This window comes from Barbus barbus, assembly GCF_936440315.1.
Source record: "Barbus barbus genome assembly, chromosome: 5".
Lineage (NCBI taxonomy): Eukaryota > Metazoa > Chordata > Actinopteri > Cypriniformes > Cyprinidae > Barbus > Barbus barbus.
The window spans coordinates 34156718-34176639 of NC_136733.1; the positions used below are offsets into that span (position 1 = coordinate 34156718).

General features: G+C 38.1%; 1 protein-coding gene across 1 annotated transcript in view; it reads right to left on the reverse strand.

Moving 5' to 3' along the window:
• The window catches only part of LOC306870127 (voltage-dependent N-type calcium channel subunit alpha-1B-like), a gene marked incomplete at both ends in the record, with an annotated part of 115696 nt that extends 96836 nt beyond the window's left edge, over positions 1-18860 (reverse strand). Inside the window, 3 exons of the mRNA XM_079417208.1 lie at positions 16002-16141; positions 16846-16941; positions 18585-18860. Of these exons, the coding sequence (XP_079273334.1) occupies positions 16002-16141; positions 16846-16941; positions 18585-18860 (512 nt within the window). The remainder of the gene's footprint in view (positions 1-16001; positions 16142-16845; positions 16942-18584) is intronic.
• Positions 18861-19922: the final 1062 nt, after the last annotated feature.

The window sequence follows — 19922 nt, forward strand, 5'->3', positions numbered from 1 at the left end:
AATAAAAGCCCGTGATGCAGTTTCTCTTTGTTTGCTTGGGCCAAACAATGAAAAATCAGACAAAGCGCTGTCATTGGAGGCAGAAGATCTGACAGAACGAGGTCTAGAATACCTGATGAAAGCTCCAGGGTGAGATCAAAGACATCTATCAGAACTTCCTGAACGCTGTCGGATTGATGAGTGACACACAACTGCAACTACAAGTTCTAACAGTTACCGCAGAATAACAAAAACCGTCATGAGCCAGAAAAATGCTAGAGGCATATTTTGCAATTAATCTAATGCAGTTGACTGTATGGTATAAATAATGCATTTGCTCATTGCTATTTCACCACAATCAGTGCAAACATAAGAAATCTAGGTATGCGCTATAGAGGTGAGAGATAATTTTTCAATTTTGTGACAATTTTTGGACAGCAGTACGGAACAAACACTTATATATCTGTGTTTTTCATTGAGCTGTTGTGCAGAGTCTGTAGCTTGGATGTATTATTGCTTTCTCGCACAAATAATGAAGTCATTTGTGGGGGACGGGGCACAGAAAAACAATAGAAACGCTTATGAAGATGGAAATTTACCATGAAATGATTGGAATAATAGAAAAAGACTTCGCATTTGTTGAATACAGTCGCTGATCTGAGCACCATTTGTTTATGCCACTGAATGCCTCTCTGTTATACAATGTGAAATCTCTCTGGCGCTCACTCTCATTTTCAGTGGTCGGAGATGCAAACAGACCTCTCAACATCACAACAATAATAAAAACATATGGCACATCTGTAAATGGATTCCATAACCCCTCGGTAATGACCCTCCAGAACCTGCTGTGCAGATGAGCTATCAATTCCCTGGCGAGGTAGATTAGATTAGATAAGGAAGAGATCACTGGAATCATTATGCACTGGTGACTGAATCTATAGAGGAATTCTTCTGCACTCTTAAAGGGCCAGTTCACACAAAACTGAAGATTTGTCATATTTACAAAATGAAGTATGACAGACGATGCTTGCATTTATAGGTCTCCTGAAACAATAAAATAGCTCTGTTTGAAAAAAAAAAATCTCACACCTCCGCCATATCTTTCCAATGTAGGGAAAAATGTAATACAAAATATCCAGATATTATAATAAATGTATTAATAATATAAAAAGAGTCATTTAAACAATAAAATGCTAATTAATTAGAATTAAATTAAATTATAAGCAAGTCTGATCTCACCTTTTGTTTGTATTTAATATAAGCATATTATTTCACTTGGCTTATTTTATATTGATTTTAATTTATAAGTTTTGCATTTGTTTATTAAGTTATGAATTAACCAACATACAGTATTTCTGCGTAATATAGCATTAATTCATCCTGTACTCCTGACAAAAATGAAACTACTAATAATAATACTAATGGTAATATTATTAATAAATATTATTACTAAATAAGAGATGGACTGCTTTTATAGTCAAAATTCAACAAAAATGTTTTTTTTTTTTTTTTGCCGTTCCACCGAGGAATCTGAAATGAAATGAGAATAGGTAAATTTTATTTTTTGGTGAACTATTCTATTATACTTCATTCTAGGCTAATGATTTTATAATGGGTATCATTTTTTTCTACAAAGAAAATGAATAATAAGGCTTAAGATATGATGAACGCCCTACATAATAAGTTAAATGCACTACATAACATTTATTTGTGGGACAGAGCTAAATGATCATTCTCAGCTCAGGCATGCACATAGAAATGCAAGCTGTGTATTTAGCGTTTTAACAGTTGGCCAAACAGTTCATTAAACATGCATTTGGGCTCTATTATTCTGGGCTGGCATGGGGCACACTGACTCCGTAATTGTAGAGCACGGCTCATAGCGGAGCAGATTCGAATACAAATTACACAGCTGCAGCATCCCAGTTCTTTCCTTTTCCTCATCCAATCTCTGAAATGTGAATGAAACATGCATGGCAGACATTGGTAAACCATGATGCATCAACAATGGAGACTTATTTAGGGGCTAACTTGAACTTTCTAGGCATGTGGGAGAGACGTCATTGTTTGGAACAGGTTTGTATACCCAAAAGCATATGTGTGTCCCTTTTTCCTGTAATTACTACTTTATAATCAAACACAATGTCTAGTAGCTGCTTTAGTGCTTCAGTAGTAGGCATCTTTTTAATTTGCCACGCTCTACATTAAATAAGTGTTGTTTCAGAAGCTGAACTGACACATCAGGGGAGAAAGTGAAGGGCTTTTCCCACCTCTGAGCAAGAAGGAAACACACACTGGAGACAGCCAGTCTCATCACCATAGAGACAAAGGTCTCCACTGCTCTCATTAGAACACTATGACAGATAGAGCGAGAGAAAGGGAGAGGAACGAAAGAGAAAGAGAGATGAGTTTTGGGAGCTGGGGACAAAGGGAAACAAAAGGTGAGAAGATTTTGAACATGAGGGAGTTCTCACTGCCATTCTTTCATTGAATGTATATATCTCATACTCAAAAGATGGACATACACGTCTCGTTTAAGACAGCACTATATCAAGACACTCCTGACAGCCTTACAAATCAATATTACTAATCAAAAATTAAGTTTTGATATATTTGTCTTAGTAAATTTACTAAATATATCCATGGAACATGATCCTTACTTAATATCCTAATGATTTTTGGCAGAAAATAAAAATTGATAATTTTGACCCATGCAATGTTTTTTTGGTTATTGTTACAAATATACCTAAGCAACTTAAGACTGGTAAGACAAGAAACAATCTCTCAGACTGTGCGTGCATGTAGCGAAATGAGTTCTCTTTCGCTGCTGATTGCATTTCAACGGCTTAAAATCAAAGCAATCAAAACGCATGCAAACGGTTTGTACCGTTTAATCGTGTCTAAAATTTCTACCGGTTAGTCGTGTCTACTGGTATATCGCCGACCCCTAAATTCAAGGCATACATTTTATCACTTAACACATTCTCTGGGAATCAAACCCATGACCATGTCACTTCTAGCACTGGAATTTGAATTCTTGAATTTGAAGTGAGGTAGCAAACAAAAACCAAAAGTGCAATTTAATTTAAAGCAAAGATTGACAGACAGATAGAGATCTGCATGCCAACCAATGTCAGCCATGAAAGAGAACATCTGGAGCACCAGGAAATAAAATATTAAGAACTTATGAGAGCAAATAGGTCACAGGAACTCAGTGGCCATGCACTTCAAATAGAAGACTCAATCAAAGAGCTCCTGTAGCTTAGTAGGCCATATGAATATTAGATATGGTGAATGCAAAAATAATCCAGAAAAACTCTGTGAACAGTGTCCATGAAAGATAACCAAAAATATACAGACCAAAACTGGGAGTCAAAATGCATTTAACTTAGAGGCTATGGTCAGATTATTCTGAAAAGTACAAAATGGAAGCCCTTCACTAAAATCTAACAAGCAATCATTTGTGAGCTCTGCGTAATGTGAGTGCATTCAAGCTCTTTAGACAATAACCACAGATCAATGCTTTATGTGGAGATAATGCGAGGAGTGCCAGACACAACGCATCATGTGTCTCTTACGGATAACAGCTTTTCTCTGTGAGCACCACTCAGCTCAACACAGCTCTAATCATGACTTCAGGCCATCTTATCATTAGGGAGACGTGACTGAGCATTTAACACTTATTCATGGTCACTGGACGTTCTATGGTGAAGCCACATCATTTGGAGGTTTTTGATCAGTCGTATTTGAAACGCGGGTTCCTTCAGCAGTGGACCAAATCTTACAAGATTATTCTGAGGAGGACAACAGAAAAAGGTTTTCCACATGAGAATTAAAAAGCACCCTATTAAGGTATTAAAATATACAAATTCAGAACAATAACTTCTTAATGGATAGAAACATGCAGCTACATAAAAATAAAAAATAAATTAAAAAAATTTATAAAAAAATTCTGAAGATTTTTATTTTTCAAGTGCACTATCCCTTTAAGGATATAATTATACTAAATTCACTAATATAAATGTCTAATTATATTATAATATAGATTATAATTATGTTTTTATTATGCTTAAAAATACTAAATTTAATTCAGCTGCACTTTATTTTTGTCCCCCTGTTGAATGCCCAATTGCCAGACACATTATACACAAGGCCCCAAAAGCCTTTAAAGAAAATTCACCAAATTTCCCAATACCTTGTCAACCAGAGAAATGGATGTCTAGGGAAAACATGCTAGTAACAAAATAAGGTAATCGATGCAGACTGCACTCGCTGTCAGTTCTTATATACAGTGACTAATGAGTCTCTCTCTCAACACGGCCAGCTAATAGCATTAACGCATCATCGCTTCCTCTCGTCAACCCGACTTCCTGCTAACAGCCACTGTCGGGCTCTGACGTGTATGAGCGCACAGGCCCGTGGAGTGATACAACAGAAAGAAGAAACAGAGACTTCTGAGAAATGGATGATAAGAGGGAATGTGAATGAATGAGGGAAGATGAAAGAAAGAGAAGTCTGGGGGGAAAAAGAGGAGTATTCCAGAAGGCAAAAGAGAGGAAAGTGATGTAAGGATGAGAGAGAAGTAAGAAAGAGGACCCCAGAGATCCTGAGCGCATTATGAGACGCTATCAGGGGACAAACATCAGCCCTCGTCACCCACCCAATTAAATAGCAGGGTTCACACAACAAGCTATTTTTATTTGTTTGTTTGCTTGGTGATCTGCAATAACACCGACATCTAGCTACTGGACATGCATGGCATGCTAAATAATGCATCCGCAGAGATCACACCATCAGCATCTGCCGTCTTCAACATTTACACAGTTTGATGTGTGTGTATAGGTGTGTTCAGCGAACAGAGGCGCTGTGGTTTGCCGTGAAAGGTGACACGCAGTCACTGCGGAGGGACTCCACCCAGCAGGGTTTCCTCACACACCTGTCCGAATGTCATTGCATTTCATAACAAAACTCTGCCTGACCTCAGTGGCTGTCTCATCATCCCCACGGTTCTCCGGGGATGACCAAATAAGCCTCATCTATAGTTAATGATGTGTACTGGAAGTGTACAGTGACTTTCATACACATTTGAGGTTATCAGAGGCTATCAGGAAGTCACTAGCTGGGTTTCCATCCACATACAATACTGTTCAAAAGTTTGGGGGTTTTTTTCAATAGAATGGTCAAATTGGACCATTCTACTCTTGGAATTGGTCAAACGTGACAGTAAAGACATTTATAATGTTACAAAAGATTTCTGTTTCACATACATGCTATGCAGTTCTGGGTAGTAAATGATTAAATGTAATCTGGATTATGTAATCAGATTACAAAAATTAGGTACTTGCTATTTGATTAAATTACATTTTAAAATCCTAGCCAGATGCCCGAGCCACCTCATCTGGCTCCTCTCGATGCGGAGGAGCAGCGGCTCTACTCTGAGGTCCTCCCGGATGACTGAACTTCTCACCCTATCTCTAAGGGAGAGTCCAGCCACCCTACGGAGGAAACTCATTTCGGCCGCTTGTATCCGCGATCTCATTCTTTCGGTCACTACCCACAGCTCGTGACCATAGGTGAGCGTGGGAACGTAGATCAACCAGTAAATCGAGAGCCTAGCCTTTCGGCTCAGCTCTTTCTTCACCACGACAGATCGATGCAGCGCCCGCATCATTGCTGACGACACACCAATCCGTCTGTCGATCTCCCGCTCCATCCTTCCCTCACTCGTGAACAAGACCCCGAGATACTTAAACTCCTCCACTTGGGGAAGGATCTCATCCCTGACCCGGAGTGAGCACTCCACCCTTTTAAAATTTATTTAAAAATTTTAAAAAACAGGTCTTTTAAAATGTCCTTTCTAAAATGCCTACATGACACGCAGTTCCTTCACAAACTCTTTTGGGAAACCTTGACATAATGTAATGCTTAATTCACTTTGTTGTTAATAACAACGAATGGAATATATATATTTTCTTTGCATTTTAATATCAATATGGTACAATATTATCCTATTTCAATTTAATTCAACGTGATAAACGAGTTAGGTTAAAATTAATCTAAAAGTAATAAAAAAGTTGTCCGATTATATTACCTAAAATGTTTAATGTAATGGATTACATTACTATAACTACAATTTTTGTCATGGAATTTGGAATCAGTAACAGACTACAATTTGTAAGTTATCTACCCAGCCCTGATTCTATGTTCTTTTGAACATTCTATTCAAGAATACTGAAAAACTAACATGGTTTCCACAAAAATATTAAGCAGCACAACTTATTTAAACATTGATACTTAAAAAATTTTCTTGAGCACCAAATCAGAATTAGAATGATTTCTGAAGGATAATGTGACACTGAAGACTGAAGATACATGCCCTGGTGGATAAAAATGTATTTGTACACTTTTAAACTAAAGTTGCTGCTATCTCATAACCCCTTCACACAAACGCTTGTTAATGCAGACATGTGTTGTTGTTACAGTCTCCGCTATTTTGTTGTTGTTGTTTCCTCTCTTTAGTTTCATTTTCTACTGTGAAACAACGGCCAGGGTCAGTGTTGCCACCTTGTGGCACAACTGATCACTGCAAAACCAAGTTAGTGCGCATGTGCGACTTGCAGGTTACAAAAATAGGAAAGTATAAGTGTGTCATGTGCTCTGTAAGTGGACCCTCGCGTATGCATTAAAAACAACAAGTCATGTGACTGAATGATTTGCTCATAGATAAGGAAACATGGCTACAACTTCCAATTCTGTTTTGCACTAGCTTCCCCATACGTGGCGATTTTGTTCTGCTGAACACATGGGATGGAAACGCAGATTTATTCTGAATAGATTTCGCAATATCCAGATTTTTCACATAAATTAATTACGCAGCTCTAACCTAAATCACTCGGTGCTGGAAATTGTCACAATGTGTCTGGTTAAGACACGGTGTAACACTGAAATATGATGCCCTGCATGTGAGTCTCATTTCTGTGAAAATGTTTTATTGTATACTGAGCAGGCAATAAATTGTAACTCCTGATAAAGGCCATTTTCATGATGGCTATCTGTGCTTGTAAAACGGATTTTAATGACCAATAAAAAAAGGGAAAAGACAGACGATTGCTGATCCTGCTTACTTTAAAATGCCTTTTTCACAGCCAGGCCATTCAACCTAAAACTGAAGAGAACATGATTCATAGCTCTTTACTGATTTTTATATCAGTGTATTTGTCTGTTTCGCTATAGAGAAGAGCTGAATTACAAGGGTCATATGACTCTAATGACTCTAGCAAATGCAAACAGTAGTCCTGCTACTACATCCCTGTGTGTAAACAGACAATCCCTCTATTAAAGAGACATGTGACTCGGGAGAGAATGTGATGAAATATACCTCAAATTATAACCCGTTCAAAGAGACTGAAAAGCCTGACCCAAATGGACAGGCTCTTAGACATTGTTTGCATTTCTTTATGAGACAAAGCCGCTTTCAAATATTTGACTGAGTCGCTTCTCACTGTTTAGGATTAAATGACAGCTGATTTCTCCAACTGCTCCCCAAACCAACAGATTTCAGAGCGCTATCAGAATAAGTGCAGCAGTCGAATATTGAGTCTGGAGGTTCATTTTACATGCACACACAGTGAGGTGAGCCGAGGACAACTGAAAACAGAAGAGACTGCAGAAATAATTATTCCCTGGCTGTATGTCTTAGGGCACAGTGCTATTTAACCTGCCTTGGCCTCTTTACATCACTATGGGTGGATTCTGACGCATTGCTGGGAATATAATGTCTTATCACAGCTATCTATGTGATTTTAAAGGGCAAGGCCTTGCCTCAAAGAATAAATTACAGGGGCTTCATCGTTAACACTAAATAGACCCCACCTGCAACAACAGCTCAAGATAGATCCATGAAAACACTTCTGGCCTCGGGTAAAGTATTTCCTTTTTAAAAACAAGAAATGTATCGGCTAAAATTATTTAAAAACATCTGCATTAAAGGGGTCATATGATGCTTTTTTAAAGATCATTATTTTGTGTATTTGATGTAACAGAATATGTTGGCATGCTTTAATGTAAAACATAATTTTTCAAATACTGTACATTATTGTAGGTCCTCTATGCCCCGCCTCTCTCAAACACTTTGGCTGTGTCCAAATTCAGGGTCTGCATCCTCCTTAGGATCCTTCCTACCCGGTTGAAGGAGGAGGGATCCTCCGACGTCCGCAAAACCCGGAAGTCGGTGTTTGTGAATTTGGACAGCCTACCCTTCTTTCAGTTCCCTCCCTTACCCGTTGCTCATATCCTGTCGCCTAGCAACCGTGACAGCGCCAAGCAAGAAGCGGGAAAATGGACAAACAAAGAGTTATTCTCCTCATTTTAATTCTTTTGGAAGAAATAAAGCAATTAAATAAATTAAATACTTTCTTTGCTCGTTGTCGGAGAGTTTTTTATATCAGACTACAAGACAGTCACATCCAGGTAAGCCATTATAGCCTATTTTTATTTGTTTTTAAGTATTCTACTAATTTCTCCTACAAATTCATTGTGCCGAAGCATAAACTTTAGCTTGTTTTGTCAGAGAAACTCCTCTCCCACTCCGCTACCGCTCGCTTCGTCCGCCATTACGCTCTGCCGAAAAGAATTATGGGATAGGTAGGACGGGAAAGGATCCACCACACCCATCCTTCCAATTCGGGGAAAAGGAGGACGTATTTGTGGGCCGCATTTGAAGGATCCTACGAATTTGGACAGCCTTCGTCGCGGCGTTGTGACGTAACATCCTTCAAATGAGTACTCCGAAGGATGCAGACCCTGAATTTGGACACAGCCTTTGTTTTCTACAAAATCCCTCCTTCTGACAAATGCAGTCTGCTCTGATTGGCCAACTGACCCAGTGCATTGTGACTGGCCGAACACCGCAAGCAATCGTCGGAAATGTAACGCCCCTTTCCATAATCGCGAGCTTCAGCTTTCAAAATAAAAGTAAAGTGCGTCCCAAATCAATTTCATATATCTCTACCTATAATTTCCTGTCTCTCTCCACTATGATGGTCAACAAGAATTAAAAATTAAAAATAATTAAATAAACATAAGTACTCTAAACAAAACAAAAAAATAATATAATGTAATAATATAATATAATGTATAAACTAATATAATGGCTCCTTATTTACAGGAGTATTTCATTTAGCCTATCTTCTGGTTTTAAACCTCACATTAACAGGGACATTTTTAGACTTAGCCAATTATCTAAGTAACACAATGGCGATTCTTCAAATATAAGAAAAGCCAAAACACAATAAAAACTGCATCAAAAGAGTGATTTATGCTGATTCAGACATTCTGAAATATCCTAGAGACTTGCATAAATTCTGATAAACAGAAAAACTATTTTTTCCATTATCGTCTCTTTAAGGAAAGTGCTTCAGTAGCAGGTTTTGTTAGAGTAAACAAAACCCATGCTTGGCGATTCCCACAAGAGAAAAGACTCCCTGTGCTCTCACGATTGAAAAGTTAGCTGTGAAAATAACAAAGGGACACCTGCTTAAGACGCTAGTAGCAGTGCAGATGATACCGAGAGAGAGCGAGTGAGGAGGAGCTAATTGGTTGGTATTTAATCTAAACCCCTCCCTCCAAACCTAACACCCTGCTCTCACTCATAACACACTGACACTTGTCAGACTGAAGCCCCCACTGTGTCTCAGTGATGTACCTCAACAGGAGGCAGTGATATCACGTCTATAAACCTCTACAACCATTCTCAGGCGAAACCTCAAAGGTTTTACACAGACAAATCCCTCCAAACAAACACTTTACCGCTGTGATTGAGCTGCTGAATCACAGGGGTAAAGACATGTTTATTGATACTTCATTTCACAAAGGACTGAATGCATATAAACTGAAGCTGCTGTCTCTACTCAAAAGTACTTAAAGGGATAGTACCTGTAGGTATCAGTCTAATCAGGACAACACTGGAAGCAGGAAAAACAGAATTAGAATTTCGACATGTTTGTTATTCATGGAAGCCCTTTTCCACCACTGAATAAAAAATAAAAAAATATATCTTGACTTTTTATCTCACAATTGAGACCTTTTTTCTCAGAATTGAGATACAAACTTGTAATTCTGACATTTTTTTTTTCGCATAAATTGCATGATAGAAACTTGCAGTTGGGAGTTATAAACTCAATAAATGAAGTCAATATTGCGTGATATAAACTCGCAATTGAGAGAAAAAACTTTGAATGCAAGACACAAACTCCCAATTGTGCAAACATGTCAGTCTTCATAACTGTCACGTCACAATTGCAAGTTTATATCTCACAATTCTGAAAAAGAATTGCAAAGAACTGCGAGAAAAGGTGAGAATTGCAAGAAAAAAGTCTGAATTGCAATATACAAACTCGCATATGCAAGAAAAGTCAGAATTGTTCGTTTTTATTTCGCAATTCTGACTTTATTTCTCGCAATTGCAAGTTTATATCCCACAATTCTAAGAAAAAATTGACTTTAAGATGAAAATGAATTACCGTTATAACGAGGAGATGACAGTAGGCTATAGGATCAATCATTGGCTGCAGCTGCCATTTCAACTTAGTTTTTCACGTCTTGTGATTTATTATAAAATAAATATTTTAACAAATTTAGAACTTTTTTGCAATGAAGTATAAAGTATAGCAAGTGCAGGAAGTCACAAAGTTACAGCCTAACATCTACATCGTTTAAGTTTTATCCAACAAAGACCTGTACTTTTGTTAGTCTGAATTTATTCTGAATCACTTAATGCACAGCTTTATTTTGACATCGGCTTCATTCCGTTAGAACTGTCAATCATAGCAATGACTCGCGGCATAATTTAACGAATTCCCTCATGTAAATTTAACACATTTAACAAACGGAATACGTGGACGTTTGGTCATCTTAGACAAACAAAACTTTTCTCCTAATTGTGAATGGATTATGTAGATAAACAGAGCAAAGGGTGCTCCTCTTACGGCACAGTACACTTGACCGGAAATGATTGAGCTGGCTTAATCCGCCACTGCATACACACACACAGATTTTATATACACATATACATATATATATGGTAATACTGCATACCGTGCTATTGAGCCACTCAAAATTACCGCAAGGGAAATTCCTTCACCGCAACAGCCCTACTCATTCTAGGCCAGGGGTGTCCAAACTTGGTCCTGGAGGGCCAGTGTCCTGCAGAGTTTAGATCCAACCCCAATTAGACACACATGATCCAGCTAATCAAGCTCTTACTAGGCATACTAGAAACTTCCCGGCAGGTGTGTTGAGGCAAGTTGGAGCTAAACTCTGCAGGAAACCGGTCCCTTCAGGACCGAGTTTGGGCACCCCTGCTCTAGGCCATCAAACAGATCACAACATGATACAGTACATACAGCAGAGAAAATCTATTCGGAGATCAATCACAACAAAGCACCTTGCTTTTAAAACCCTGACAACTTGTCAAGCATTTCAAACTGTCTTCATCAATTAATGACATTGCCATGTTTATGTCAGCACCAAGGGAGGACTGAGACACCCTGAATGTCTAAAATACTGTCTCCCTTCAAGCAAATGACTTTAGTCACCCACAGGAACACATTAGTATTGACAGGAAAAGGTCCTCTGTGGCAACCACAGAAATCCAATCTACTCCCAGAGATTCGAGAGAGGGGAAATCAGGATATTGCTTTAAGAGGTGCAACTACTGCAAAATCTTTTTCTTCAACAGGAGGGTGGAATAGACACAGTGTAGGCTGTTACTCAATGCAGTGAATGAGATAAATATATATATACACAACATCTTTACCACATACAGTTGGACACAATGGGAGCTTGGAACTAGATAAAAGAAGAAAGACAGAGCTCCTGTAATAGGAATATTAGGATTTTTTTGAAGGGGCATGACTCAATTACTCCCCAGACTGCAGCAATCAAACAGGACAAAGCAAAAGCGAAAGCTCTGGACAGATGGTGTTTAAAATTTGAGTTTGCTTCTTGACGTTGTGCTAGAAGCAGCAGGATATTCCATACCACCTACACAGCCCTCAACAGATGGAGGAGGGAAATATAATGCAAGCACATATATTTCATGAAAAGCAGGCGATTCGAAATCAAGGGTCTTAAACTAACGCTAGTTTCATACAGACCCTCAAGCATTCATAGTCCATCCTTAAATCCAGTGTGAAAATCAGTTGTTTCAGTTTTGCATTTTGGTTTGCCATTTAATATTGTCTTATACCATTCTTAAACGATTCTTACACAGCAGCCAAGTGTATTAACATAACATCATTTATTAATATGGCCTAATAAAAGCCTAGTTGACAATAACAACAAACCTCAAATTCGGCCCCCCAAAAATTGGATAAGCGTCCGTCAAACTGCCAACTGTATAACCGAGCCAATTACTGAATCTTTTTTTTTATTTTTATGATTTTGTAGAAATGCAAAATATGCATTTGTCATTAAGGTTCAACTGAGTTTGAGTACAAAAAAAAAATCATTAAATCTCATCTTGTGGTTTCAAATTCAACAACAACTATATACAAAGATTAATTAAATGCTTCAAATTTGAAGAAATCATCATTTCAAGATATTTAAAAAATATATAAGATTACATATAGTTTTTATTGAATTATTTTTTAAAACTTTCTTCTAGATTTATTAAAATAAGCCAATGGAAACAGCTTTTGTAGTAGAGCTTTAAATATTCAAGGAGCAAAAGAGGGCAAAGATATCAGTGTTATTGGAAACAGATTAAGAAGAACATAAAAGGAGTGTCTACTTTCTTGTAATGCATTGTTGGATGCATCTTATGCATCATACATCTCAGGCTAAATTTGTATCGATAAAAATTCTCAACTATCTCGCCTCACACCACGTAGCGTCTACTACCAAAAGCTCATCACAGTCTTGCTACTTCCAAACACAACACATTTCCTTAACATAATATCCAAAGCCCTCCTCAGGACCCTTTTCTATAGGGGCCCAGATAAACACAAGGCTACGAACATAATCGTCCTCCAGGGAGCCCATGCAGCTCATTAAGCGCGATTGATCTGAGCAGGGAACCCCAGCGGCCATTCGGTTCATCGCAGCATCAACAGCAGCATGATCCCTGGCCATCACCACACCCCTCACCCGCTAAAACTGGTTGGAGCGAGGAGAGAGGGAAAGAAGGAGTGCACCGCTCTACCACACAGCCATAAAGAAAAGTGGTGTAGCAAAGCCATTCCCTTACTGTTTGGTTCAATACAGTATTGATCGAGATGTGAACCCAGAGAGTTAGATATATTCTCTTATTAGCAAGTCCAAAGATCTTATTGGAGGCACATTAGAGCTGTGAGATGGGATAAAGGAGGGGAATAATACCTATTTTATTATTATATAACTTTTATTATTTCTATAATATAAGACTTACAGACAAAACTGTTATTTTGTGTGAAACAATACTGAATGTAATAAAAGAAATGATGTAAACATAAACATATAAATGATAAATCTAGTTTGCAGTTTATTAAACCGATACCAAATCCTAACCAGAAGTGACACGGCAAGCTAAAAAGATATCTTGGTTTCTGTAATGTCTGCAGGACAGCCCCACCCACACTCGAAGCTCATTGGGCCAAAATCCCACTTCTCATGTATATTAATCATCCAACGCAGACACAGAGAGACTGACTGTAGAAGCTGAGATGTGTTAAATATTATGTGACAAATTCCTCAAGTTTCTATTAAGCATACTATTACTCTTCTGACTGGCTCCACTGCAGTTACGAGTCGACAACAACCGACACAAAATTATTACAGTAACAGGCCTGCATTTCATTGTTCAGAAGTATTCAAACGCCTTTCCATATGTGAATTACACTCTGATAATCGAACAGCAGTCCGGGGTTGAAAAATGGATCAATAAGTCTTGACCGAGACTGATCATACTGAACTGCTTGTGTTCGCACCCTTTTAGAATATGATTATTATCATATCATATCCTGCCGTCTTTTAATGAAGCAAATCTGTTTCCTGTCAGGGATTTTATGATTTGAGTGATGGACCAGAGCTTGCACTGAAGGTGACAGAAACTGCTAAATCAACTGACTTTCCCAATAAAATACTAAAGAAACAAGCAGACAGAGTAAGCATTAAGTTACAAGTAAATTGTATATTATAGTAAATTAAATAAAAGTAAAAAAAAAAAAAAAAAATTGAATAAATTATATATTTAATTATATATATTAAAAGCAAAAAATGCATTTGAATGCAAATGATTTATAAAGAGACCTTAATATCTAAATTAAGAGACCCACTGTTAGAATGTGACTTCTTTATGTCTGTTATAAATAAACTCCATTGGCTGCCTCAGATGTCTAGAGGCAATAGACAGCTCTATATCCTCCGGTTTTCTGCACAGCCTTTCCTGCTGCAGGAACAGAACTGCTTCCACTAAATCTGTTTATTGCAGAGAGGTGATGGGCTGACGTAAGCCTCTGTGGATGGACAAAATAAATCACCCTGCCATTAGGCAGAGAAAGGCAGGACACTCCCTAGTGGTGCCAGTAACCATACAGGGACCAGCTCCACCGTAACTTCATGCCCGTCACGGCACAGTCCCCTGGGATGAGCGCACATCCCTGGGGCCTGGCAACCAGTGGAGCCAGTCATGTTGTCTCACTTGCTGTCCGTTTTTAATGTCATCAACTCTTCCTACATCAAATGAGTCTGCTGGTTGTACTCCATTGATATAATATTATAGCTTTAACTAATACAATAATAAAAAAATTTAAATTAAAATACAAAAAGCAAAATGTGCTGATAATTGTCTACCAGTGCAAAATTCTAAATATGCGTAAAAAAAAATCAATATAGAAAATTCCTTCATAATAATACAGTCCATTGTGCCATATTTTTATGTATTTTTAAAATTGCCTTTCTAATAAGGTTATTATACTTTCCATATTTTGGTGAACTTTTTTAATTAGGCCTATTTAGTTGTGTTTTTGTCATTTTCTCTATTGTTTAGTTTATTTTATTTCAGTTAATGTTTATCTTACTTCAAAAACTAGCATGTTTATAGCTTTAGTTTCAGTTAACTATATTTACCCTGTTACACTGTAAAAAAAAAAAAATTGTAAATAAAAACGTTGATTATTGTGTTTTACAAGAAAATACTATTTCCGTTTTTCTACTTCAAAATGTTGCTTAATTCAATGTGTTATTTGCCATTTCTTTGAAACTGTTTGTGGAATGTACTAGCAATTTCTGAGTGAAAATATTTTCTACACCAGTTGTTTTTTTCAGTGTACTAACCAAGAATTTAATCGAAAATTGCACTGCACTACACTGTATAAGAAAATATCTTACAATGACTTTCAATCACAAATATTAGAAATGGCAATGCAATACAACTAAAACAACTGCAATGCAATAACCATCTGTAGTTGCACAGTAGCAGGAACATCTAAACAAACAAAGCTGAATCCTGGTATTGGGTGTTCGCCTCCATTTCGGAAACATTTCAAAAACAACCAAAGGTAATACAGGGATATTTGAGGACAAACAGGATGCTGACAGCAACAATCATCTACACCAGACTATAATGCTTTAAATAAGGATCAGAATATCCCCTCTGTATGCTTTGCTGGAGATGAAGTAGCTTCCTCTCCACTCCATTACACCTCCAAAGTACCAGCCAATTGTACTACTGGAGCAGAAGCCATATCCCCGCATCCAGACCCCTATTCTGACTGCAGACAAGACTCACAAACATCATTTGTCTATGTACAGGACCTCCGCTACACTGCCTGTGCCAGGGTCAAGCAGGCCAATTTGCTTCTCAACTCAGTTCCACTGAGGTTTTAGTCAACAATAGCATGAAAACGACAAAACAACTGGCCATTTTCTTTTTCTTTTGACAGACCATGGGCAAATGTTTTATATATAATACTTTTCCTCTGGTTTAAAGTTTTCAGATCTTACAGCAACCATTCAGTAACAATCTGAAGAACATTTGAACTTACCCTGTCAATACAACAACGAAGTCCATAACATTCCACCCATTGCGGAGGTAGGAGTCTTTATGAAAAGCGAAGCCTAAAGCGATGATCTTGATCCCGGCCTCGAAGCAAAATATTCCGATGAAGTAGGGTTCAGTGTCATCCTATTAAGAGTGAAGAGAGATATGACTGGTTATTCATACAAAATAAGACTCAAAATGCAAGTTTACAATGAAAACTTTGTATAAAGAGAATCATAAATCTCTCAATAAGCACACTGAATATTTTACATCTTTCATTAAACCGTTTTTCTTCTATAAGTGAATTAAAGGTGGAGAATGGGGAGAGTTTTACTATAGAAACAGTTATTTCTCAATATAAATGTTTAAAGCAAACATCTCTAATACCAGGGCATTTTAAAAAACTGCAGTACATAAGTGAAGCACATATTAAATAAGACGTTGAAACAAAAACAAATCAAATGGCAAGCAAAAAAGTTTTAAAATATTATAGCATATGTAAGTGCTCATGTTTGTTTGAAAAAATCTTGAATATCATATAAAATAACATGTTAAGTTTTAAGGGACAGTTCATTTTAAGTTTATTAACCTCTTTTATTAGAGATGCTGAAATGTCAAGCATCAACAAAGATCAGTGGATCAATTTAGGAGGGCAGTTAAGAGATCCACTGTTAATGACTGACAGCAGCTCACAAAGGATCGAAGTGTCTGCTATATGAATAATGCAAAAGTGGGCTACGCAAACTGTTGGCCTACAGTAATAACTGCTATTTACAAAGACTTTGGTGAAAACAACAAAAATTGACAATGTGTAAAATTGCTGTTTAATGAGGGAAAGTCCAACTTACCAGTCGCTTTGACATGGGTGTCTTGTCTAAAGCTGGTAAATGCTGCTCTAAGCCCAGTACAATGCAGTTTGCTATAATGGTGGCAAGAATCATGTACTCAAATGGAGTGATGGTGTTAAGGAAAGAGTCCATGAGATACAAATAGATATAAATAATATGATCATCAAACAATTTTTGAAACTAGTGCAGAAATCAACAAAGAACAGTATAAAGGTGTATCTATGACGCAATACACACAGCACTTGACTGAGCCGTTTGGTGCCTGAGATGAAGCGAGAGTTTTTATCAGTAATTCTTGTTAATGAGCCACCCAGGTTTTATTGGACAAATAATTAAAATGCACCCTACTACAACTCCACTATCAGTTTTCCACGATAATTACTGATCAAATTTCTCTCACTTCATCTCAGGTATATACCTTATGGCTCAGTCAAGAGCTGTGTGAACTGCGTCATTCCTCAGAGCTGCTGGTTAGTGGGGAGGAGGATAATTATTTCCCGTGGCACTCCTCTAAACACATTTGCGTCAGACTAGTAGATTCATTGTAGTCTGAACATTAGGAGAACCTCAATAAATGGAGAATTTCATTATTTATACTCCCTTAGCGCTTGAAATTAAACCAGTTCTTGAATACCTGGGACAAAACAGGCTACACAAATAAAAACAAAAAATGGTATATGTATCAAGACAGTATTATGGACTAATTTATTCAGCTTCAGCATGTTCTCATGAAACGTGTTTTACCCATCACTAAAGTTCAAACAGATTTTCAACATCTAATTGATTTCACTGGTGAGGTTGGTTGGTAAAGTTGTGAAATAATTTTTAATCAAACAATATTAAAATTCTAATCTTTATTTTCTTTTGGTAAAGATTCTCTTGTGTATTTTACATTCAGGTGCTCAGTAGGCCTCCATCACTTTAAAGGCGTGTTTCAGCACCTTGGAGAGCGACTAAAACATCCCCTCAGACTTTTTCAAGTGAAAGGGAAATGCTCAATTTCGTGAAATCATTAAGATTCAGAACGATTCAGATTTGAGGACCGCCGGTTGGGACTCAGGAACTTTAACGTTAAAGCACTAACCTGTTCCGCTTAAATTGCAGCTTTATTGCTTTTTGACTGCATCTTACGATTTAAGCTGCTAGTGCTATAATATTATAACGTAAAGACTTAGCAGGTATATCTCAGTTACTTTATGACTGGTATTCCCAGGGGCAAGTCTCCAGAGACTGCACAGCAATTTAGGCAGCCTAATGCAAGACCTGTTTTGGTTGCCATGAGCGACAGAGAGGTTTGTTTCCAGACTGAAAAGAATCAATACCGCAATGACTAGATGTGAAAGGGATAAAAACTCTAAATGGCATTTTACGTCACGAGATTTGCATTATATATCACATGCAAACAATTACCAATTTCATTTTGCATGCCAATCACAAAAAGGCTATACTTAAATCTAATCTGAGCCCTTTTCCAGAGGCATTTCGTGAGAGGAAACCAATAGGACCGACCCCTCTTGAAATAATGTTTGCTCCATCAGCCAGACAACACCCTGCATGCTGCATGTCATTTAAATCCAATAATATTAACATTACTGCTTATGTGTTGAATTAAAAGATGCCTTTATTTCCGCCAAAACTTTTGCGACTTAACTGCTGTTTTACTCAAACTGATGGGTGAACCAGAATTATTGCAGATTACAAACTGGCATATTTTGCCCTCTTACAAGTGACTGTGATTTATGTAAAGGATATGGCCACTCTGTTATTTTCTTTGCATATTTCCGAATGATATTATCTTCGCTGAAGATGAACAGGGATCGGTTGACTGTTAAACAGCTCTGTTTGACCGGTATCGGGTTGTATATGGCCATTGACCGGGCTCTTTGGGCCATTGTTTGCTTATACATCCTCTGTCCGGCCGGGGGGCCTGGCGGCCGGCTTGCCCCTCTGCCTGGACCCACTGGAGAGCCACCGCCTCCGTACCGGGTCGGGAGGTCCTCTTCGAAGCGAGCCATTCTAGAAACGCGCAGATTTGACAATAGAAATCCAAATTCACATCAGACAGAGAGTAAGGAAGAAGCATCACAACGCGCGATGTAGTCCCAGCCACGAGGTCTTCTCATCCGTCCAGGTCTGGCATCCACAAGAGCTCGTTCAGCCGCCACAAACACAGAGAGAGAGTTGCTTAAAGTATTCCAGCCATTCAGAGCACATCTAAACGCATCTCTGTTATGAACCGAACGCCAGTTAAAGTTTATCGCTCCACGTTACACAATCCACCAAAAAGCGAGCGCTCATATCCAGCAAGGACCATTTTCACGCCTCACTCGAAGGATTTAGATTATCAGACATGCCATGAATTAAGTCCATTCAGCGAAGGTGCCTTTACAAACTGTGCTGCGATTGAATGGAGTCAAGCGCACTGATGGTAAGATCCTGCTTGCAGATGCTTCGCTGTTTTCCTCCGATCTTGCCTGCGCTCTTCGCTTTAACAGAGGATAACGCGTTTATATCGTTGAAATGAAAACGCGCAAACGATATTAACAGCCTTTTTTCCTCTAGACCGTAGCCTGGCAATGAAATTTTAACCAATTTCTGCAGCCGCTGCTTCTTCTGAATCAGATCACGTGACTGGAGCAGCCTGTCAGTGGCTCCACCTGTACCGCTACAGTATCCATGGCACTGGGGCAAGAGGGGAAAATACAGCGTGTACCCTTCCAGACCCCAGCAGTCAATTATACAGCACTTCAAACCGTTTGGACGGGTGCTTTAAAGTAAAGAAGAATTAGGCACATCTGTGAGGGATGGGTGCGTCTGCACTTCCCACAGTAAACACATCGATTTAGAAAAGGGTGGAGAAAATCAGGACATTATCTCGTGACTGACGCCTTTCGGAGGGTGTTGGGTTTCTTTTACATTTACGTTAACCCTTCAATGGGGCTGTGCAGTTTGTAGTCCGAAAACCCGGAAGAAAACTAGCGTTTTTTGAGACATGGGATGATGATCCCTTGGGAATTTCTAATGGGTTTTTAAAACAAATAAAATATCTGTTAACTTCGTAGCAACTTGTAATTTAT